A 22,039-nucleotide genomic window follows, 5' to 3' on the forward strand; every position below is an offset into this window, starting at 1 on the left:
GTACCCCACTTTTCCTTCCATCCAGTGGTTATCTTAATGCAGCACCATGATTTCAGCTGTTGTTTACAGTATGGGTCAGTTGTAGCAAAGCCACACTAGACACTTTGCCTTTATTTCCTAATTTGAGCTCTACAAGATTATATCTCCCCTTCACTTCTACCTCTAATCTGTGACTAGAACCAGTGTGTTTAGTCTTGGATTCATCCACTATTCATTCCCAAAGCCTTCAGCTGACCATTCTTGCCCTGAAGCAAGGCTAACTCCTGCTAACCCTATGAAAAACTTCAGACACCTACATGAATGGCTATGTTGGGGTGCTTTTGTCTCTAGACTTTGAGATCTAGGCTTAGGTAGCCTGTAACCCATGGTGGCCCAGCAGGAAAGTAGCAAAGCCAGCCTCAGATGTCCAGATGTCAGAGGCTGCGCTCAACCTCGACTACACCCTTGTTTCTTCCCTCCGAGTCCTGTCATCAGTCCCATCCTTTGATCTTAGGACTCCGTTTTGGCAGTCACCAATTTCCTTGGTGGGGGCTGAACTTGCAGCGCGGAGCTCAGTTCAGTCAACACGATCTGTGCTCCATGAGGCTGGGTCCCCCCCAACGCTGCAGGCCCGCCACAGAGCCGGACTCGCAGCTTTCACCCCATAAATCATGCTTTCTCCTGTTCAGCTGGTGGGAGCAGAAAAGGGTGAGGCACTCAGAAGTCCAAACGCCCACCCAAGGTCTAGGCTGGGTGGTGTACAACTGCCTTCACATCTAAGTTGGATCAGCCTCCAGGACAGATTCCCAAGCTTTTACCATATTATCTTTATCCCACTTCACAGCATGCCAACTTAAACAACTGTAATTGCACAAGTAATAAACGATTATATTCTCATTGTAAATAAAAAGTTGAATATTACAGGTAAAGCAAAAGTTCCCCAGCACACACACTCTGATCCCTCTTCAGAGTAAGATTACCAGGGTAAGGTATATCCTCAACATCTTTTTATATATATATTTTTTAAAGATTTTATTTATTTATTTGAGAGAGAGAGAGAGAGCACATGAGAGGGGGGAGGGTCAGAGGGAGAAGCAGTCTCCCTGCTGAGCAGGGAGCCCGATGCGGGACTCGATCCAGGGACTCCAGGATCATGACCTGAGCCGAAGGCAGTCGCCTAACCAACTGAGCCACCCAGGCGCCCCTCAACATCTTTTTATAAAGGACTCAAATTGTGATGCCTGGACCAGCAGCAGCACCATCACCTGGGAACTTCCCTAAAAATGCAAATTCTTGAGTTCCATCCCAGATCTAATGAATCAGAAGCTCTGGGAGTGGCACCCGGAACTATTCTGAACAGGCCCTTTAGTGCAGCTGATGCTCCCGCAGGTTTGAGACCGCGCCCAGCAACCTATTGCCCAGGAAATTAATGCATCTGGGTTCTTGTTCCCTAGGCCCCGCCCATTTACCCCAGCCTCACCTTCCCCAAGCAAGCCATCCTACCTTCTGCCAAAATGGGCATATTCCCAGCCCCAACGCCGGCCCCGCCATATTGCCCCTTCAAGGTCCGTCCCTGAATTCTCCCGCTCAGGAAACAGCAAGCGACACAGCAAGCGCTCTAATAGCGCTGGAGGTCAGCAGGGGGTTGAGAAAGTGAGCCGAGGTAGGCCTGGGGCAGGCGGGCAGGACGGCCTGTGCCCGGCAGCCTCCAATCAGGGCTCCCCGGCCTCGTCCTCTGACCGCACTGACGCCTCCTCAATGCGGTCCGCGGCCTCGGGGTCGCCACTCTCCTCCGCTCGTAAGCGCAGCACATGCGGGGTCCAGGGGGTTCCTCGCACGCGGCCGAAGGTCCTGAGGCTGATGGCCGGGGAGGGTGCTCCCGCAGCCAGGAAGCGGCCGAGCAGCGGGGTCTGCGTGGCAGGCAGCGGCCGAGCGGACCTTGGGGACGCCTCCACCTGCACGCTCTGCTCGGGGTCGTCGCTCATGCTGCGGGTGGGAAGGCGGGCTGAGCGAGCCTGGCGCCAGGGCCACCCCAGGGCTGGCTTTCCCAAGAGGGTGGGGAGCAGAGGCGACGGAGTCATTGGCGCCCCCAGAGCGGTGGTGAGGACCTGGGGTCAAGCCCTGCCTCCACCAGCGCAGGCCGCTCACCGAAGGTTGAAGGTGGAGCCCAGGAAGGAAGGCCGCAGAGCCTCGGCCGCCGTGGCCACCGTGTAGGGCGGCTGCGCGGAGTCCTCGTCCCAGTACAGGTCTTTCTCGGCGGGAGGCAGGTTTTGGTACATGTCGTCCACGGATAACAGAGACACCTGGGGCAGGCAGCAAGCCATGAGGATCCCCCTGTCTCCTCTCCACATCCAGGCCCAGCACTGGCAAGGAGGAAAGCACAAGGCACTGCCCCCAGACCCCTGCCCACCTGCAAGTTGCGGTCTATGAGCTGGTTGGTCTCAAAGTCGTCATCATCCTCACCAAAGGGGTTGATAATCTGTTCGGCCACCTACAGGTTGTAAGACAGTGTTTTCTGGGCTCAGAGCCCCATTCTCTGTCCCCAAAGGTGAGGTGGGCCCTGGACCCACATCTCTACAGAGCAAGCTGGTATGACCGGGCTATGTGCCCACCTTGAGCCAGCCAGCATAGAAGAAGAACTGCAGCAGAGTAGTGAGAGGCACATACATGTCCAGGTCCCCCATGGTGGACGCCGCCTCCTGGCCCGGCTCTAAAGGCTCCTGAGGTTTGGCCCGCCCTGCCTCAGGCTCCACGAACTGGCGGCCAACCAGGGAGAGGGCAAAGAAGGAATATACCGCTATGGTCACCACCTGGAGAAGGAAGCCTGGCTGAGTAAGACAGGGAGAAATGCCCTCCGTGACCCTGAGGGCCAGTGAGGGAATCTGACAAGGAAGTAAAACGTGTGGCAGCATCAGAGGGGATGGGGGCGTCGGGGGGGGGGGGGGGTCTGGGGATGCTTTGAGGATGAGCCCTTGGTGGTTCAGTGTCTCTCTGGACTGCACTGCCCCAGGGCAGGTACCATCTTTAATTCTCTGTGTCACATGCCGCACAGGACATGCAGTAGGCAATGGGACGGGAGAGGGGAGAGGCAGTTACTTGGGTGTAGACGAGAGGGATGCTGATCCAGTCATAGTGGAATAGCATGCTGCATTTGGCCCGGTACTTGTTCAGCTCCTGGGGGAAAAGCAGGAAGATGTCGGTGGAGGAGAGGAGGGAAGAATGGGGAAAGAACAGGGGAGCCCAACACAAACTCGGCCTAGAGGCCCATTCTGCTGTCAGGGATGTTATCGTGCGGGGGTGGCGTGATGGGAAGCAGCCTAGCAAAATAGCTGTGAGCACAGACTGTGGATCCAGCCTGAGTCCCAGCTCCCCTGACTAGCTGTGTGACTTGGGCAAGTTTCTTTTCCACTCTGTGCCTCAGGTTTTTGCCTGTGAAAGAGGGATGGTAATGATGTCCCAAGGGCTGTTCTGCAGGCCAGATGAGTTAATGTATGTACAGTGCTTCCAACTGTGTGCTGTACACAGTTGTTGGCACCATCTAAGTGCTAAGTACTAAAATTATTATTCCAGTTTGCAAAGCCAAGGAGGTCAGACAGGCCTGGTCTGGAGCCGACTCACTTCCAGGAGCAGACAGAGAGCAATGTCATCACGGATCCGCCCATCCCTCCGGGCCTGGGCGGCCAGGTTGGTAAACCAGACACAGGGGATCCAGTACTTGTTGAAATCGGATTTCAGGCTCTCAAACTTTTTTCTCTCTTCCTGGGACATGAAACCTGAGGAGATACAGTGAGTGGGGGCGCAGACACCTCCCCTGCCGCTAGGACGTGCCCCTCGAGGGTTTGACCTCCCCCCCTCCCAGGAGGCCCATGTTCTGGTCCTGGCCCCCGGGGGGCCGCCCCCGGGCTCCCCAGCGTGGCACCTGCGTTGGCCAGGCTGAGCGCGGGGGCGCCTGTCCACACCTGCATCCACCACGTGCTCCATGGTGGGGAAGCGCTTGAGCACACGGGTGCTGACCGAGCGCAGCACCAGCACGGATGCCAGGTTGGCATAGCGGATGAGGGTGCGGCGCAGCAGGCGACCACGCTGGTCTACGCCATGCACGCTGGCCGAGATGACGCACATCAGCTGGTCTGGCAGCGGGATGCTTGTATACTGGGCCCACCAGCGGTTCACCACCAGGGTCACGTAGAAACCTGATCGGCCGCCATGGAAGCAGAGACAGGAAGGAAAGATGGAGAGCCCGGGAGTCAGCATGCCCTGCCCCCCAGCCGGAGCACCTGGTCCAGGCGAGGCTGAACCAAAGCAGGGAGAAGGACACCTTTGGCTTCCGTGTCCTGCCTGGCTGTCAGGGGGAACGCCTCTTCGTAAAGCCTCTGCCTTGCTAAGCCAGGCTTGGAGGATGGAGGAGTGCAAACCTCCTCCTGCAGAGAAGTGGTCAAGTAATGGCTAATTCTGAGCCCTGCTTCCCATGAAGGTGGAAAGGGGGTGTCACCTCTCTCCAGCTCCTCTCCAGGACACAGAGTGGGATTTTGAAGCCAGCAGGTGTCTTATCCCTTGGTGGAGTGAGGGTCCAACAAGTGACAGGCAGGGTCTAGCTGTCTGGAAATCCTGGACCCCGGACGCAAGTCCCATGCCTGCTGAGCCTGCTCTGGTTGACCTGTAGGCTGTGCTGCTGGGGTAACTTTGACCCTCGGAGCTATCACCTCAACCCAAAGGTCAGGGAAGATGGTCAGAAGGATACCAGGGAGAATTAGAGGGAGCCTTACCCAGTACAAAGGATAAGGGGATGAGATCTGCAGAACGATTACAGTATCGGGCCACCTGAGCATACACATGCCTCTGCTCCTGGGTCAGCAGGAGCCTGGGGAAGGTCAGTTGTAAGCCTGGGTTAGAGGGAAGTGGGCAGCCGAGCACCCACCCCACCCCAGGCCAGCCCTGAGACCTCACCGGTAGATGATGCTGAGCAGAGCATACAGGGCAATGAAGAGGAGGAATTCTTTGTAGAGGAGCTTGTAGATGCTTCCCCTCCAGCGGAGAAGCAAGCTGGAGAAGCCTCCTAAGCGAGCCTCTGCCACTTTGAGGGTGTATGAAACCGTCATGGTGCTGTGGTCCTGGGTGGGAGGTCACATGAGCTGCCCCCAGAGCTGTCCCTCTTTCCCAGCAAACCTTTTCCATAGCTTGCCCAGGCACCCTCCCTTCAACTCTGGTCACACACACCCAGCCTTCACCCTGTGTCAGTAGACGAGGGGAAGAAGCTTCAGAGCAGACAAAGCACCCCCCCACCCCCTCCAGAACTCAGTGGTACGTGGGTCAAGCCAGGACGGGATGGGCCTAGGGGAGCTTAGATCTATAAGCTCTCATGCAAGAGCCTTCCCCGAGATCCTCTTCCACTTGCAGGGCCAGAAGGAACCAGATCACAACTCCTGAGGACAGAAGATCCAACTCTTGCCCAAACCTACTACACTACCCGCTGGGGTCTTGCTGACAGCTGCTCTCCCAAGGCCCCGGGTACTGCCACCTCCCAGTGACACCGACCTACCTGCTCTGGGCAGCGGCCCGCGCTGAGGAAGCAGAACTGGACTAGCCCACACACCGCATGCACTTAAATATCTGCTGGACCCATAAAGCTTAGCTGGCCCGAGGTTGTCATTGATGGATTGAGGCTGTCACCCAGCTTCCCCTGGTCCTGGGAACTAGATGTGTCTCCCTACCCCTGCAGGGCTGGGCTAGGCTTTGGGTGGCAGAAGTGCCATCTGCACTGACCCTACAACTCACACACATGACGTCATGTGCTTGAAACCAGGTTGGCTGGGATTACTGTCCCACGCTCCAGGTGAGAAGACAGACGCATGATGATAAATTGTTATAATCCTAACAGCTACTGATCACAGAGCACTGACTGAGGACACTGTGCCAAAGGCACTGCTATATCAGCGTCTCATGGAATCCTCATCTCAACTCCATGGGGCAGGAAACATCCCCATTTACAGATGAGGCTCCAAGAGGTAAATGACCTTGTTCAAGGTCATCGAAGGCAGGATTCGAAGCCTGAGTTGATGGACTTGGTTGGTGGAGCTTGTAAATAAAACAGCCAGTTATTTTACCAGCAAAACGGGCTTATTCAAAAACAGAGGAATTGCAACTCAGGATATGCGGATATGCAAGCTACAGCAAACCCTAGGCAAGTCCAGAGAACAAAGAAGGGGAATGTTATATAGAGGAAAGAAAAGGGAAGTTGAGTGGGGGCTACTTTGAGCAAAAGTCCACTGGAGGTTGGTGATGTTTTCTCATTGGCTGAGTTGTGACAACTTCTCATTGGCTGGACTCTTGCTCTACAAGGAAAAAGTCTTTCTCCCTCTTGCAGGGGGTAGTAAAGTAGGTCCTTTCCAGTTGGAAAATGCAAGGTATGCTTCTTCCTGTTGGGGTCTGCAATTGAGGACAAATTGGTAGTGTGTGAGAACTCCCCCCATTCTGGCGACCGGATTCTATTTTAAATGTTTCCTTTGTTCAGTTTCACAACTCCAAAGGCTGGAAGTGGCCCAGTTGGAGCTAAACAAGGGCTTGAGCCCTGGGACCAGGGTCCTGTGCACTGGCCACACAGCTAGGCTCTGGCAGGCTCTGGGGGGCTTGGCTTGACCATTCCCCATCCCTATTCCACAGGACTGACAAGGCCACAGGTCTGGGACTCAGGCCTAGGGATGCAGACCTCCCTCAGCCCTGTGTCCAGCATCTTGACTCCTAAGGGTATCTAGCATCCTGAGTGGCCATTTCTGCTTCTAGGCCTCAGTTTCTTCCTCTTTCAAACAGAGGAAATAATATTTGAGGCACCAGCTCAATTACCTACCCAGTGCTGAGATCACCCACAAAACCCCAGGAGTGGTGGTCCCACTTCTGACCTGTTTTGGGAAGCTCTTTCCCCCCACACTGTGAGCTGATTCTCACCTGCAAGCGTTTCCTAAAGACAGGAAGCATGGAGAGGTGGTAGGAGCAAAAGCTTGGGAGTCAGACAAACCTGGGTTTGAATTCTAGCTCTCTGTAGCCTTATACAAGTTACCTCATCTCTCTGAACCTCAGTTTCCTCCTCTCCAAAACAAGATCAATAACACCTTCCACACAGGGCAATTGGGATGATTCAAAGAAACAGTATCCAGAGTCTGGAGCACTGCAGGCATTTAGCCTGGGCTGCTATTACCACGAAGAGCCAAGTCTGTGTTCCCTTTAGTTTCCACCTACTCCTTCGCAGATGAAGAGGCAGAGACCTTTCCCCTGAAGCCTTTCCGGCCTGTCCCCAAGCCAAACAGTGCCAGGTCCTGGCTTTTCAGTAGGGTACTCAAGGCATTCTGAGATGCTCCCACCTCTGCTCCCATCACCAGCCTCTGGCCTAGCTCCTTTTCACTGCTTCTGCAAGGTCCGGCTCAGAGCGTCCTCAGGGAAGCTTTCCATGATCTTCCCCCTGCCTCCTCCCTCCAGGTTTCCTGACTTACAGCAGCAAATCGCACTGGGCAGTGACCTGTCTGCGGGGCTCATCTGCCCTCCAGCCCGTGTGGCCCTTGAGGACAGGATTGTATCTGACTCATCTCAATAGAGCTGGGGAGGACTTGAGCCCAGGCAAGCTTTGCTTTGCTTTTCCTTTCTTTTCTTTCTTTTTAGTTTTTTCCCTTTTCACCTGAAAGACATCTGGCCCTCCTTTCCCTTTTTTTCTAAGAAACCTCCTGGATGAACAAGGTCTGGAAAACTACTCATGGCCAGAAGAGTCATGTTCTCTTTTTGGGCCCCAGGTGAGCCAGGTGAGATGTCAATATGAGGAAAGAACTGGACTGTGTGTGTGTGTGTGTGTGTGTGTGCATGTGCATGTGTCTCAGAGGTCTGGAAGACCCAGGACCTCTCTCCTGGGGAGGGTGAGATACAGCTCTGGGGCCTCAGCCATCATGGCTGTGCAACCCATCCCAAGCTCTGATCTGTGGCTTTTCTAGAGCATTCTGGGCTGCATACCACTTAAAGAGTCTTGTACCTGGGGGCCCAGGCCTGGGACTGGAGGAGCTTAGGCCCTGAGATCCTGGGAGCTTCCTTGAGGACAACCCAGGCTGCTGCATTTCACTCATCGCCCCCCATCTGCTTTTGTGGCCCTCACCCTCCTGCCTGTTACCAACACTCTGGATCACCGGGCTGCGAACTTCCCACAGAACCATGTGATAAAGGTACAGGACTCGAAGCCTCACTCCAGGAAGGGGAGTCCGCAGTCCCCACCCAGCCCTTCCCTCCTGAGTCACCTTATCTCCCTTCCCAGCTGCTGACAGGTCCCTTTGGTTTATGGTCCAGGAGAGGGAACCACTCCACCTGTAAATCATTTACTCCACCCTTTATCTGTCCTCCAGTTCTTGCCTCTCACTCTCTTCTGGTCCTAACCGCCCATGGCTCTCTCCCCTCCTCACAGCCCGGAGTTGGCTATATGGCTTGGCAGTTTACAGCATGGAGTCTGGGAGCCAGACTGCCCAGATTTTCAAATCTGAACACTGTGAATTACCTTTGTGACCTTGGGCAAAACGTTAAACATTTCTGTGTTTAAGTTCCCCATAGGGAAATAGGATAATACCTTTCTCATAGAGTTGTGAATAATGAATGAATTAATATTTATAAAGTGCTCAGAATAGCACATGGTAAGTATGAAACGCTGCTGTAGCTAGAGCATCTCTCTGGTTTGGCTTTAGTACTTCTGCCTCTGCACCCACCAAAGACACCTGAGATCTCATTGCTGATTCCAACGGCCCCCTCCCAAGTTCTACCCTTACTTGGCAGCTCTCATTTTTTTTTTTTAATTTCAGATAGGCTCCCCATCCAATGTGGGTCTCAAACTCACAACCCTGAGATTAAGAGTCACATGCTGTACTGACTGAGGCAGCCAGGCGCCCGTTGGCAGCTCTCACTCTTCAAAGACTCCCTTGACCTCAGTGACCTGACACTGTCAAGAGATTCTGATTCTTTTTTTTTTTTAAGATTTTATTTATTTATTCATGAGAGACAGAGAGAAAGAGAGAGAGAGGCAGAGGGAGAAGCAGGCTCCCAAGGAACAGGGAGCCCAATGCGGGACTCGATCCCAGGACCCTGGGATCATGACCTGAGCCAAAGGCAGACGCCTAACCATCTGAGCCACCCAGGCGCCCAAGAGATTCTGATTCTGAGAGGTGCCTGGGTGGCTCAGTGGGTTAAGCATCTGATTCTTTTTTTTTTTTAAGATTTTATTTATTTCAGAAGGGGAGGGGCAGAGGGAGAGGGAGAGGGAGAGAATCTCCAGCAGACTCACCACTGAGCATGGAGCCCGACACGGGGCTCAATCCCACGACCCTGAGACCAAACCTGAGCCGAAATCAAGAGTCGGATGCTTAACCCACTGAGCCACCCAGGCACTCTGCATTGGGCTCTGTGGTCAGCACGGAGTCTGCTGGAGATTCTCTCTTTCCTTCTCCCTCTGCCCCTCCCCTTGCTTGTGCTCTCTTTTTCCTTCTTTCTTTTCTTTCTTTCTTTCTTTCTTTCTTTCTTTCTTTCTTTCTTTCTTTCTTTCTTTCTTTCTTTCTTTCTTTCTTTCTTTCTCTTTCTTTCTTTCTTTCTTTCTTTCTTCCTTTCAGAGAGAGCGAGAAAGAAAGAAATACAGAAAAATCTTTAAAAAGAGAGAGAGATTCTGACTGAGCTGCCAAGGGGGCAAGGAATGTGGGACACATGCTCAACTAGGGGCAGCAAGGTCTGACAGCATCCTCTAGAGGATGGAGACCCAGAGAACTCTGAAAAACCTCAGCTTGGGCAGAAATTGTGAGATTTTTGGCTTGGGGGAGGAGAAAGAGCATTAATAACAGGGACATGGAGACATGGAGCAGTGTAGAAGGAGGGTAGGTACAAGGACAGAGAAACTGTGACCTCCAGAAAAGTCAGGCAGTGGTGAATAGTGGAGTCAGACCTCTTGGGTTCAGAACTTAACTCTACCCCTTGATAGCTGCATGTGACCTTGAGTGAACAGCTTAACCCCTTGAGCCTCAGTTTCTTCATCTGTGAAATGGGAATAATAATCACATCCTCATCATAAAGCTACTGTGAGCAGTCAATAGCATAAATGCTTAGCCCAGCGCCTGGTGCATGGCAGGTGCATAAGATCCATTCATGGCAGCATATGTTACACTGAGGGAGGAGGCAGAGGAGACTGCCAGGCCCTTTAGTTACAACATTCAGGAGGATCTCCTCCTGATGTCCTGGTTTCTGGAGGAGGGCTCAAAAATCTTGTTAACCTCCCAAGGGGAGAAGACAGTGAAGGGTAACAGAATATGGCACCCAATATGCCATTTTAGCATATTGACTATTTTGAACTGTAGGTACTTGAAAAACAGCAAATGCAGAGAGAGGCCTTCTCTGAACTCCCCTTATCTGCCTAAAGACGAATCTCTAAAAGGACTCGATCGGCATAAATGCCCTTCCTGGGAGTTTCTTCTCATATCACAGGGGAGGAAACTAGAAGTCTATACCACATCCAGACAAACTTGGTCACAAATTATCATATCTCCCATCCATTTTTCTAAGGGTCCATTCATCTTTTCTAGAAATCATTTACTTTTCCTTAAGAGGCCTATATTTCCCTTCCCTTTTCCTTATTAAGATGGTATTTAAGCCTGAATTCTTTTTTTTCTTTTTTTAAATTTTTTTATTGTTATGTTAATCACCATACATTACATCGTTAGTTTTGGATGTAGTGTTCCATGATTCATTGTTTGTGCATAACATCCAGTGCTCCACGCAGAACGTGCCCTCTTTAATACCCATCACCAGGCTAGCCCATCCCCCCACCCCCCTCCCCTCTAGAACCCTCAGTTTGTTTTTCAGAGTCCATGTCTCTCATGGTTGGTCTCCCCCTCCGATTCCCCCCCTTCATTCTTCCCCTCCTGCTATCTTCTTCTTCTTTTTTTTTTCTTAACAGATATTGCATTATTTGTTTCAGAGGTACAGATCTATGATTCAACAGTCTTGCACAATTCAGAGCACTCACCATAGCACATACCCTCCCCAATGTCTATCACCCAGCCATCCCGTCCCTCACTCCCCCCACTCCAGCAACCCTCAGTTTGTTTCCTGAGATTAAGAATTCCTCATATCAGTGAGGTCATTTGATACATGTCTTTCTCTGATTGACTTATTTCACTCAGCATAACACCCTCCAGTTCCATCCACGTCGTTGCAAATGGCAAGATCTCATTCCTTTTGATGGCTGCATAATATTCCATTGTGTATATATACCACATCTTCTTTATCCATTCATCTGTCCATGGACATCTTGTTAAGCCTGAATTCTAAGCTGGACGAGAGAGTTACTCATTTTTCCCTGGTTCTCTCCCTTTCTTCCATGCACAAGTTATACATGTTAATAAACTTGTGTTTGTTTTTCTTTCATTAATATTTTTATTGAAGAGTTTCATCTGAAGACCTAAGATGGGTGGTGGTAAGGTTTTGACTCTGTACAAAGTCTTAACCCCCAGTACTTTAGAATGTGACTGTATTTGGAGACTGAACCTTTAAAGAGGTAAGTTAAAAACGAAGCTGTTAGGTGGACCCGTGTCTGATTCGACTGGTGTTTTTGTTTTTTGTTTTAAGATTTTATTTATTTAGTTGAGAGAGAGCACGCGGGTGCGTGCACGAGAGAGAGAGAGAGAGAGAGAGCACTTGCACAAAGGGGTGGCAGAGGGAGAGGGAGAAGCAGGCTTCTCACTGAGCAGGGAGCCTAACACACGGGGCTCAATCCCGGGACCGAGATCATACCTGAGCTGAAGGCAGATGCTCAACTGTGGTTTTTATGAGAAGAGATTAGGACACACAGAGAAAAAGATCATCTACATAAAGGGGATTAAGAGGTAGAAATTTCGGGACACCTGGGTGGCTCAGTCAGTTAAGTGTCTGCCTTTAGCTCAGATCATGATCCCAGGGTCCTGGGATCAAGTCCCACATGGGGCTCCTTGCTCAGTGGGGAGCCTGCTTCTCCCTCTGCCTGCTGCTCTCCCTGCTTGTGCATGCTCTCTCTCTGAGAAGTTAATAAATAAAAACTAAAAAAAAAAAGTAAAAATTTCCAGTTATAAAATAAGTCACACAGATGGAGATTAAAAGTACACCATAGGGAATGTAGTCACTATTACAATAATGTATGGTGACTACACTTAGGGTGGTGAGCACTGAGTAATGTGTAGAATTGTCAAATCCACGTTGTATACCTGAAACTAATATAAGATGTATGTCAATTATACTTAAGTTAAAAAAAGAAAGATCATGTGAACTCAAAGGGAGAGGACCACCATCTACAAACCAAGAGAGAAACCTCAGAAGAATTTGTTAACAAACAAATTCAGGGACACCTGGGTGGTTCAGTCATTAAGCATCTGCCTTTGGCTCAGGTCATGATCCCAGGGTCCTGGGATCGAGCCCCCATGTGGAGCTCCCTGCTCCGCGGGAAGCCTGCTTCTCCCTCTGCCTCTGCTGCTCCCCCTGTTTGTTACTCCCGCCCTCTCTCTCTGTCAAAGAAGAAATAAAATCTTTTTATTTATTTATTTGACAGAGAGATGCAGTGAGAGAGGGAACACAAGCAGGGGGAGTGGGAGAGGGAGAAGCAGGCCTCCGCCGAGCAGGGAGCCCAAGGCCAGCTCAATCCCAGGACCCTGAGATCATGACCTGAGCCAAAGGCAGACGCTTAACGACTGAGCCACTCAGGTGCTCCAGTAAATAAAATCTTTGAAACAAAACAAAAAAACAAAATTCAGGGGCACCTGGGGTGGCTCAGTCGGTTTGAGCCTCTGACTCTTGATTTTGGCTGGAGTCATGGTTTCAAGGTTGTGGGATTGAGCCCCCTCCTTCCCTCTCTGCCCCTCCCCCTGCTCCTACTGAAGTGCGAGCGCTCTCTCTCTAAAATCTTTAAGATTTTTATTTTTGAGAGAGAGAGAGAGAGAAAGAGTGCATAAGCAGGGGGAACGAGTGGCAGAGGGAGAGAGAGGGGCAGGCTTCCCACTGGGCAGGGAGCCCGATTGAGCCACCCAGGTGCCCCTAAATAAATAAAATCTTAAAAAGGAAAATTCAACTAAGTAAATTTGAAGACCTAATGGCTTTATTAAATGAGTCATGAATCCATCTAGCAAGTTGAGGAGGGATCTGAGGAGTTTGTTCAAAATGGAAAGTTTTTATAGGAAGGAGCTTGGGACAGAAAGTTAGAAGCAAAATAAAAGGATTGTTTCAGGCCAAGGTCACTTTCCCTAGGAGGAAGAGCAGGGGGTCTTATCATGCAGATCACCTTTCTTTCTTTGGGGGATTGAGGGTTAAGATTGATATTTCTGGGGTGGTGGGGTGTGGAAACTGCAATTAGATCAGGTATTAAGCCTGGCTTGGTGACGTGGCCTGGCCCAAAAAACGCCATCTGAGGGCTGTGGTTTTCTTTTTAGCAGAATCAACCTTGTCAATACTCTGAGCTTGGACTTCCAGCCTTCAGAACTATGAGAAAATACATTTCTGTTGTGTAAGCCATCTAGTGGTGTAGTATTTTGTTACGGCAGCCCTACCAAACTAATATGAAGATATTTTGCTTTATTTTCCAAATATAAAATTGCAAACTCAAATATGCCTTTTCTTCTTTTCTTTTAAAGATTTTATTTACTTAATGGAGAGAGAAAGAGAGACAGCGCGAGAGGGAACACAAGCAGGGGGAGAGGGAGAGGGAGAGGGAGAAGCAGGCTTCTGGCCGAGCAGGGAGCCTGATGCGGGGCTCAATCCCAGGACCCCGGGATCATGACCTGAGCTGAAGGCAGTCGCTTAACCAACTGAGCCACCCAGGCGCCCCTCAAATATGCCTTTTCTTTTTTCTTTTTAAAATATTTTATTTATTTATTTGACAGAGAGATAGATACACAGCGAGAGAGGGAACACAAGCAGGGGGAGTGGGAGAGGGAGAAGCAGACTCCCCACTGAGCCGGGAGCCCGATGCGGGGCTCAATCCCAGGACCCTGGGATCATGACCTGAGCCCAAGGCAGACACTTAAATGACTGAGCCACCCAGGCGCCCCACAAATATGCCTTTTCAAACTACACATGCTTCAGCCTCATTTTCCCTGTAGATCTGTCCTTTCTGGCCCCACCACTACCATCTCCCCAATGGAAAATTGTTGACTTGTAGGATAAAAACCAAACTCCTGACTATGGCACTTAAGCACCCCCACCCCCTCACCTCCCCCCCCCATCTGAGCTATTAGTCATCAATCCCCATTTCAGGCTATTTGGTTCTCTCCCATCAGTGGCCATGAAGGGTGAGGTTAGAGGGCCTGGGGCGGGCAAACATGGAGGAAGGATGCAACGGAGATGACAGTGGAAGGCGGGGAGAGCAGCAAGGTGCTGTGGCAATGATCAATAATCCCAACAGGAGCGACTACAACTCCCGTTGTGAGGGGAAGATGGAGGGAAGTGGGTACTTCACAGAGATTTTTAGCTTTGGGGAGATAAAACTGATAGGAATTAGGTTCTAATCAATATTTGTTGACTCTCCTGGCTACTCTTTCTAAAACAAGCTCTTTGGTTACTCTTCTGTTGACTTCTTTCATAGCACTTTTCAAAGCCTACGATGACCTGCCTATTGTCTGTTTCCATCCTGCAGAGTGTGGACTAAATGAGGGCTGCAACCTTGAACAGCCTTGTTCAGCCAGTGCTTGGCATTTAGCAGGTACTCTCAATAGATCTTCGAGGCCTGACTGGCTTAATGATTGATTGAATGGGACAGAGTGAGGGCAGAGAGATGAGAAGGACAAGGCCAGGGGGAGGCCTGTGATAACTGGGACAAACACTCCAGAGGGGTTAAGACCCCTACCTCTCTGTTTCTGGCCCTGGGAAGGGTGGGCATGAACTAGGGGTCTAGCTGTCCACATGGCCCCAGGACCACCTGCCCAACTGGCACTAGATTTGAGAAAATCCTAATTCCCATTCTTCACTTTCTGGCCTTCTGACTGCTGACTCAAGCAGTAGGTGTTTTCAGGAAAGGGAATAGGGGATCCCGCCAGAACCCGAGATCTAACTCTCAAGGTTGTGGAGGAGGGTAACAGAGGATACGACGAGGCACAGGGTAAAAACCTTGAATGCTGGGCTGTCTGACGCCAAAACTCAAGCGTGGCAGCCTCCGCCTCCTCCACCCGCCCCCGCCCGTCCCAAGCCAGGCGCAGGAGTGTGCAATTCTTCCCAAGCCCTAAAGGGGGGTAGTACCAGGCTGGGACCCGGGGGCTCTGGCCTAGGGCACGGGACCAGGGCGAAGATCTCGCGCACTTAAAAGGAAGTGTTGGTGACGCCCCCTGGCGAAAGCGAGCGCCGCCCCTGCCTCTCCCTTCCCGCCAGGATCGCTGGTCTATCTAGTTGCTTGGGGAGACTCCCCAAGCCCCGGGAGGGAGTGTCCCTTGGGGAGACACCCAGCCCCACTCAGACTTCAGAAAAAGTCCCGAAAGATGGGGAAAGAAAGAGACCCCATGAACGAGACTCTCGGTCACCAGGGCGTAGAGAGAGGGGTACGGAGAAACGGCTGACCCCTACATTCTGGTCGCACCCGCACGGTGACCACCAGCACTGTTGCTCTTTAAGGCGTGGGTGGGAGGCTGGGCCTGGACTTGCGTTGAGTGGGAGGGAGGAGCTTCTTGGTGACGTAAGACCGGGGAGGGGCGTGGCTTCTAGGTGACTCGCCGCCTGGAAGGGGGCGGGCTCTTAATGACGAGACGCCGGGGGAGGAGACGGGCGTTCATTGATAAAAACGCCGGGCTCCCTCGGGCGCGAGCGCAGCGTAGCAAATCCCGGCAGCGCCACGCGCGGCCCGGGCCGGGCGGAACCGAAACAAGCCGGGCCGGCGCTGCGACGCACCGCCTGCATGGAGCCCGCCGCCAGCTTCCTATCCCCGCGCCCCTTTCCCCCGTGCGGCCGCCCCGCCCGCGCCCCCTGCCGGGCCCGGGCCGCCTGGGAGTGCCACGCCGGGACCTGAGCTGGAGATGCTGGCTGGGCCACCGGCGACGGACCCAGGGCGACTTATCACCGACCCGCGCAGCGGTCGCACCTACTTCAAAGGCCGCCTGTTGGGCAAGGTGAACTGGTGGGGTGGTGTGCTAGCGAGGGGAGGAGGGGGTCCCTGCTGGCCTCCTTGACGGCGCCGGGTGGGGCGGGGGCGCTTGCCCTCGGCGCGGGGACGCTTGTCCTCGGCGCGGGGACGCTTGTCCTCGGCGCGGGGGACGTCTGCGGGCCAGACTTGGCTGTCCTGGAGCGCTCTGCCTGATGCCCCCTCCCCATAGGGGGGGCTTTGCCCGCTGCTATGAGGCCACTGACACAGAGACTGGCAACGCCTACGCGGTCAAAGTCATCTCACAGAGCCGCATCACCAAGCCGCATCAGCGCGAGAAGGTGGGCCCGGGCCCAGCGGACCAGGGGTGGGGTGGGGAAAGTGGTGAGGGAGCCCTTGAGGGATGACCACCCCGCGCCCCCATTGCAGATCCTAAACGAGATTGAGCTGCACCGCGGCCTGCAGCACCGCCACATCGTGCGTTTCTCGCACCACTTTGAGGATGCTGATAACATATACATTTTCCTGGAACTCTGCAGCCGAAAGGTGAGCGGTGACTGTGAGAGTGGGAGAGGGAAAAGGGGCCCTTAAGACCCAAAGCTGGAGCCCTGTCTCTTCCTCGGTGAACGCAGATGGAGGGAGGGTCAGAGAGGGCGGAATCAGGGGCTGAAGTGGTGGCTCTCTGCAGTCCCTGGCCCACATCTGGAAGGCTCGGCACACTCTGTTGGAGCCAGAGGGTGCGCTACTACCTGCGCCAGATCCTTTCCGGACTCAAGTACTTGCACCAGCGGGGCATCCTGCATCGAGACCTCAAGCTGGGTGAGACTCCCGGGCCAGCAGGATTGGGGGTTGGGGCGGCATAGAGAAAGGACTCTGACACACCTCTCTGCCCCCATTCAGGGAATTTTTTTATCACTGAGAACATGGAACTGAAGATGGGGGGACTTTGGGCTGGCAACCCGGTTGGAACCCCCGGAACATAGGAAGAAGTGAGTGTTTGAGGAGAGGGGTGGCCATGGTCTGTGTGACACGATGACGTGCGTGACAGTGAGTTATGTATGTGGGAGGCATGATGACTGCCTGATGTGTGTGTGTGATAGATAGGAAAGGGATGATGGGGTTGTTTGTGTGTGTGTGGGAAGGTGGAGGTGGCAGCTGGAGTTACAGGGACTGTGGAAAGGCTGAGGGTCCTGTTGGTGTTGGAGTCCCTGAGACAGATGGGGGTGTAAGGATTCTCGGAGATGTTGGACCTGATCCTATGTGTGGATGGGGGAAGGTGACATAAGCAATGTGTGTGTGAGACAGACTGAGTGTGGTAATGGCAGGACATGACACCCGGTGTAAGAAGACCCTGCTGTGCCCACAATGACTGGGTGTGAGTGACAACAGATAGCATGTGCGGCCAATGAGTGGTTTTGGGGGAATAGGACAGCTGGTGTTGGTTTGTGTGTGGCACAGACCATAGGGAGGTGACAGCCGGTATGGGTGTCTGACAGACGGGAGTGGGGGACTGACTGAGGAAAGGATCCATGATGGACCCTCTGCTAACCTTGGAGGAGGGGGCTGGGGTGGGGTGTCAAGGCCTCCCCTGTCCTGCCAAGCAGCTGAGCAGCTGGGCCAGGCGGGTGGGCGGGGACTCAGCTTGCCATCCCCAGCATCCATTGTCCCAGGACAAGCAGGAGTTCTCTTGCCTTTGGTGACAGGCAGCTGCTTTGTCTGGACTCAGAGTGGGGGCAGGGAAGGGGGGGCTAGCCAGGCTGGGTCCTGAACCTTCTTCTTTCTTTCTCCCTGCCCCTTTTCAGAACCATCTGTGGCACCCCCAACTATGTGGCTCCAGAAGTGCTGCAGAGACAGGGCCATGGCCCTGAGGCAGACGTGTGGTCCTTGGGCTGTGTCCATGTGAGCCCCAGGGTCATCGTACACTGGTGGGGGCCCGGGTGGGGTGTGTACCTTCCGCTATAGTCCTGATGCCCTCATCTTCTGCCCTTCAGGTACACACTGCTGTGCGGCAATCCCCCCTTTGAGACAGTTGACTTGAAGGAGACATATCGCTGCATCAAACAGGTTCACTACACACTGCCCGCCAGCCTCTCACTGCCTGCCCGGCAGCTCCTGGCTGCCATCCTTCGAGCCTCGACCCCAAGACCGCCCCTCAATTTGACCAGATCCTGCGCTATGACTTCTTTACCAAGGTCCTGTGGGCTCCCCAGACATCTAAGTCAACTCTGCATGTTCCCAGGGGGATTCAGTGGGGGTAGGTGACAGGGCCTCCTGGGGCCTCCCTTCTTTGCTCTCACTTGACTTTGACTTCCCTCCTTAGGGCTACACCCCTGACCGGCTCCCTGTGAGCAGCTGTGTGACAGTCCCAGACCTGATACCCCTTAACACAGCTAGGATCCTGTTTGTCAAAGTTACCAAGAGCCTCTTTGGCAGGAAGAAGAAAAGTAAGTCTGGAATGTCAGTGGTGTGAAGGATAGAGCGTGGCAGGGGGGCTTGGTACCTATATTGTGGGGGCATGAGTGTGAACGCCTCTGAACCCCCGGGGGAGAGCATGTGCCCATCTGTATCCCTGCAGGAAGTCTGGGGGTGGGGGGTGGGCAGGATATGAGGGTTGTATCTTCCCCTACCCAGGTAAAAACCATCCTGAGGAGCGGGATGAGGTCTCCTGTTTGGTGAATGGCCTCCACTCGGACGTCCATTGGCCATCAAGATGCCAGGCCTGAGGTGAGGGACTCACATGGGTAGTGTGCCCTGACTCACTCTCACCCTAGCTGCTGCAGGAAGCCTGGGATAAAAGAAGCTAGTGAAGCATCTAGCCTCGTGGTGGCCTAATTGGCTGTGTCTCATTAGCCAGGCGGGCTGACCTGGGGTGCCCTGGCTGCCAGGGCAAGGCTGGGCCATGGACTCTCGAGGATTTGGATTTTGAGGCCTATCTCACTCCCTTCTCCTTCCCAACCATCCAGGCTCCAGCAGCTTCTGGTCCTGCCCCCTCAGCTTGGTAGAGACAGTGCCTGAAGACAGTTCACCCCGTGGGACATTGGCGAGCAGTGGAGATGGTGAGCAGCCATCTCATGATGGCTGAGAGGTGCTAAAGGAGATGGATGAGAGGTGCTAGAGGTTGTTGGGGCTAAGACCAGGGACCAGAGGGAAGGAGTGTCAGACATGGCCTGTGTCCTGGCGAACTAATGCCTAATTCCAGGTGCCCTGTTCCCTTCAGGGTTTGAAGAAGGTCTGACTGTGGCCACAGTGGTGGAGTCAGCCCTCTGTGCTTTGAGAAACTGCCTGGCCTTCATGCCCCCAGGTAAGGGTGGGGTCCGATATGGTGAATGGTGGTTGGGAGTTCTTTGGCTGAAAGGTGGGGAACAGGTCCTCACTCCTTCCTCTTCCGTGACAGCGGAACAGAACCCAGCTCCCCTTGCACAGCCGGAGCCTCTGGTATGGGTCAGCAAGTGGGTTGACTACTCCAACAAATTTGGCTTTGGGTATCAACTGTCCAGCCGCCGTGTGGCTGTGCTTTTCAACAATGGCACACACATGGCCCTTTCAGCCAACAGAAAGTAAGTGCTGTTCTGGGAGTGCCATTGTGCCCAGCACGTGTGGTGCTTCTTCTGCACTGGGGTGTCCTGGGGTCTCCAGGGAACGGGCATCGGTGCCGGGCTCCCTCTGACCTCTCGTCTCCTCTCCTCCAGGACTGTGCACTACAACCCCACCAGCACAAAGCACTTTTCCTTCTCTGTGGGTGCTGTGCCTCAGGCCCTGCAGCCTCAGCTGGGTGTCCTCCGGTATTTTGCCTCCTACATGGAGCAGCATCTCATGAAGGTGTGTGGACTGGAGTGGGGCACATTGAGGATTAACACATCCTAATCCCTTCCTATTCGCCTTGGCGGGAGCGTTGGGGGGCTTAGAGCTAGAGGCTGAACCTCTATGGGAGACATCAAGGAGGAGGGGCGTGATTCGTGCCAGACAAGTGACCTGCTCCTGCCCCCAGGGTGGAGATCTGCCCAGTGTGGAGGGAAGTGTGGAGGTGCCTGTCCCCCCACTCCTGCTGCAGTGGGTCAAGACGGATCAGGCCCTACTCATGCTGTTCAGTGATTGGCACTGTCCAGGTGAGAACCCCTCCTGGACTTGGGGGGGAAGGTCTGGGAGGCCCATGGTGCTGGGGAGGAAACTGGACCTGGGGCCTAGACCCTGATCAGTGCCACCCTTCTGTGCACAGGTAAACTTCTACGGAGACCACACCAAGCTGATCCTCAGTGGCTGGGAGCCCTGCTTGTGACTTTCGTTGGCCCGCAACCGTAGTGCTTGTACTTACCTCGCTTCCCACCTGCGCCAGCTGGGCTGCTCCCCAGACCTGCGGCAGCGGCTCCGCTATGCTCTGCGTCTGCTCCGGGACCGCTGCCCCTCCTAGGGCCCTAACCTGCAGAGCAGGCCATGACCTAAAGCCCTCAGGTCTGAGGCCTGTGCCTGTAAGGCTCTGGCCCTTGCCTTTGTGGGCCTCCCTGTCCCTTTGGTGCCTTCACTGGGGGCTCTGGGCTGAATCCCCCAGGGAATCAGGGACACAGCTTTACTGGGGGTTGGAGTCTGCGTTGTCCCAACAGCCTCCTTCCCCTTCTCCAAGAAAAGCCTGAGCCTTAGTCCCCAGCTAGGGGGCATTATTTATGGACCACTTTTATTTATTGACAGACATTTATTATTGGGATTGAGCTCCAGGGAGGGCCTCCTCCTGGGATAATAAACCATTTTTGCAGAACTTGGAGGCGTCCTCACTCGCAGTAGAGCCCCGTGAACCATAGCCACGGCAAAGAGGGAGGCGTTGGTGAAGGCGGCAGAGGCCAGCCCGTCGCGCTCGGTGTCCCAGAGTGCGCGGCTGACCACGTGCACGCCCTGGCCGGCGCGCGGCCCGAGCACCACGTTGCACACGAGCTTGTAGCGCGGGGGACAGAGCTCGCGGCAGGCGCACATGCAGCAGCTCGCACAGCTCGCGAGCCAGCGACCCAGCCTCACGCGCCCGAGTAGCATGTGTGGCACAGCCGCGCGGCCAAGCGCCGCCTCCAGGGAGTGTTGTACTCGCCGCGGCCTCCCAGCGCTCCCCTGGCGCAGGCTCTGTGCGGTAGGAGGGCGCTACCCGACGCAGGGGGGCCAGGGGCAACCCCGAGAAGCTAACCCTTGAGCCCAGAGGAGGCACTGGGCCCAGAGATGGTCGCCGACCCCCCCGGACCTGTTCCTGGTCCTGCCAGCGAGTTGCGTCGTGAGAAGGACGAGGCTGGGCCCAGCACAGAGCCACGGCGGGAGGACGGGCCCAGACCTGCTAGTCGGGCCTCATCATTACTGGGCAGGTGGCCTGGAGGCCTCACCGGCGATCGTTTGAGCCCGGGGTCTTTGGTAGTGTCCTCCTCTGGCGTCCGGGGGGCACAGACCTGCCAGCCATGGACCTGCCAGCTGGGAGACCCACACTTGGACAGGATGGCCTAAAACTGGCATCTTTGTACCCCATCCAGTCTTTTCACTCAGTGATAAGGGTTTTTATCCCCTAACCCCTTCTTACCTCTGTTCTGGGGACAGGTGAGTCCAAATAGTCCGGGGCTGCGAGGATTTCCTAAATGCTTCGAGGGTTAAGGGCTGTTAAGGGACATAAGCAGTGCTGCTCAGACTATCATCTTGGGTTGGCCCCTGCTCCCTTGAGCTTCACGTTCCCCGTGGGCACCATGGAGGTTAGCTAAGTGAGCTCTAAGTACACCCTCCTATTCTCCCTTCCCCCAGACTTTGCCAGCAGAAGGGGGAGATAAGTCTGCCCTTGGTTTGCCTCAGCCTAGATCTGTGGTGCCTCAAACCCCTAACCAGAAGGAGACACAGACCCAACTCCTTCAACCCCACAGATCCTTTTAGCCCTGTGGGTTACTGAATCCAGCCGTCTTCCACCCCTATCTGCTTCTAGGGTGGCTGACACAAAGATCGCCCTACAACTGGCTGAGG

At 53.9% G+C, this 22,039-nt stretch overlaps 3 protein-coding genes across 5 annotated transcripts; 1 reads left to right on the forward strand and 2 right to left on the reverse strand.

Annotated features, from left to right (window-relative positions):
* Positions 1-488: 488 nt before the first annotated feature.
* BEST4 (bestrophin 4) lies at positions 489-7,081 on the reverse strand. 3 transcript variants are annotated; one of them, XM_027603525.2, is made up of 10 exons: positions 5,519-7,076; positions 4,927-5,090; positions 4,746-4,840; positions 3,939-4,172; positions 3,598-3,752; positions 3,076-3,153; positions 2,592-2,789; positions 2,390-2,470; positions 2,128-2,282; positions 490-1,965 (listed from the first exon to the last, which is right to left on the reverse strand). In XM_027603525.2, the coding sequence occupies exons 2-10, from the start codon at positions 5,076-5,078 to the stop codon at positions 1,692-1,694; spliced, it is 1,422 nt and encodes a 473-aa protein (XP_027459326.1). In that variant the 5' UTR covers positions 5,079-5,090; positions 5,519-7,076; the 3' UTR covers positions 490-1,691. The 3 variants fall into 3 exon arrangements, with proteins under 3 accessions (XP_027459320.1, XP_027459333.1, XP_027459326.1); XM_027603519.2 differs by having other exon boundaries at positions 489-1,965; positions 3,598-4,172; positions 5,519-7,081; XM_027603532.2 differs by lacking the exons at positions 4,746-4,840; positions 5,519-7,076 and having other exon boundaries at positions 489-1,965; positions 3,598-4,172; positions 4,927-5,082.
* PLK3 (polo like kinase 3) lies at positions 3,549-20,504 on the forward strand. Its single transcript, XM_035727099.1, is given in 24 exon segments — positions 3,549-3,663; positions 7,450-8,177; positions 14,636-15,916; positions 15,918-16,094; positions 16,300-16,407; positions 16,496-16,612; positions 16,755-16,802; positions 16,804-16,885; positions 16,967-17,004; positions 17,006-17,055; positions 17,869-17,964; positions 18,058-18,202; positions 18,205-18,258; positions 18,387-18,510; positions 18,698-18,750; positions 18,752-18,790; positions 19,030-19,054; positions 19,057-19,122; positions 19,284-19,367; positions 19,461-19,623; positions 19,756-19,885; positions 20,055-20,159; positions 20,161-20,172; positions 20,283-20,504. Coding segments are annotated over 22 exon segments (1,941 nt in total). The 5' UTR covers positions 3,549-3,663; positions 7,450-8,177; positions 14,636-15,883; the 3' UTR covers positions 20,475-20,504.
* Positions 20,505-20,722: 218 nt separating this feature from the next.
* TCTEX1D4 (Tctex1 domain containing 4) lies at positions 20,723-21,494 on the reverse strand. Its single transcript, XM_035727098.1, is given in 4 exon segments — positions 20,723-21,016; positions 21,018-21,278; positions 21,280-21,464; positions 21,467-21,494. Coding segments are annotated over 4 exon segments (768 nt in total).
* Positions 21,495-22,039: the final 545 nt, after the last annotated feature.

This window comes from Zalophus californianus, chromosome 4 (genome assembly GCF_009762305.2).
Source record: "Zalophus californianus isolate mZalCal1 chromosome 4, mZalCal1.pri.v2, whole genome shotgun sequence".
In the NCBI taxonomy this organism is placed as follows: domain Eukaryota; kingdom Metazoa; phylum Chordata; class Mammalia; order Carnivora; family Otariidae; genus Zalophus; species Zalophus californianus.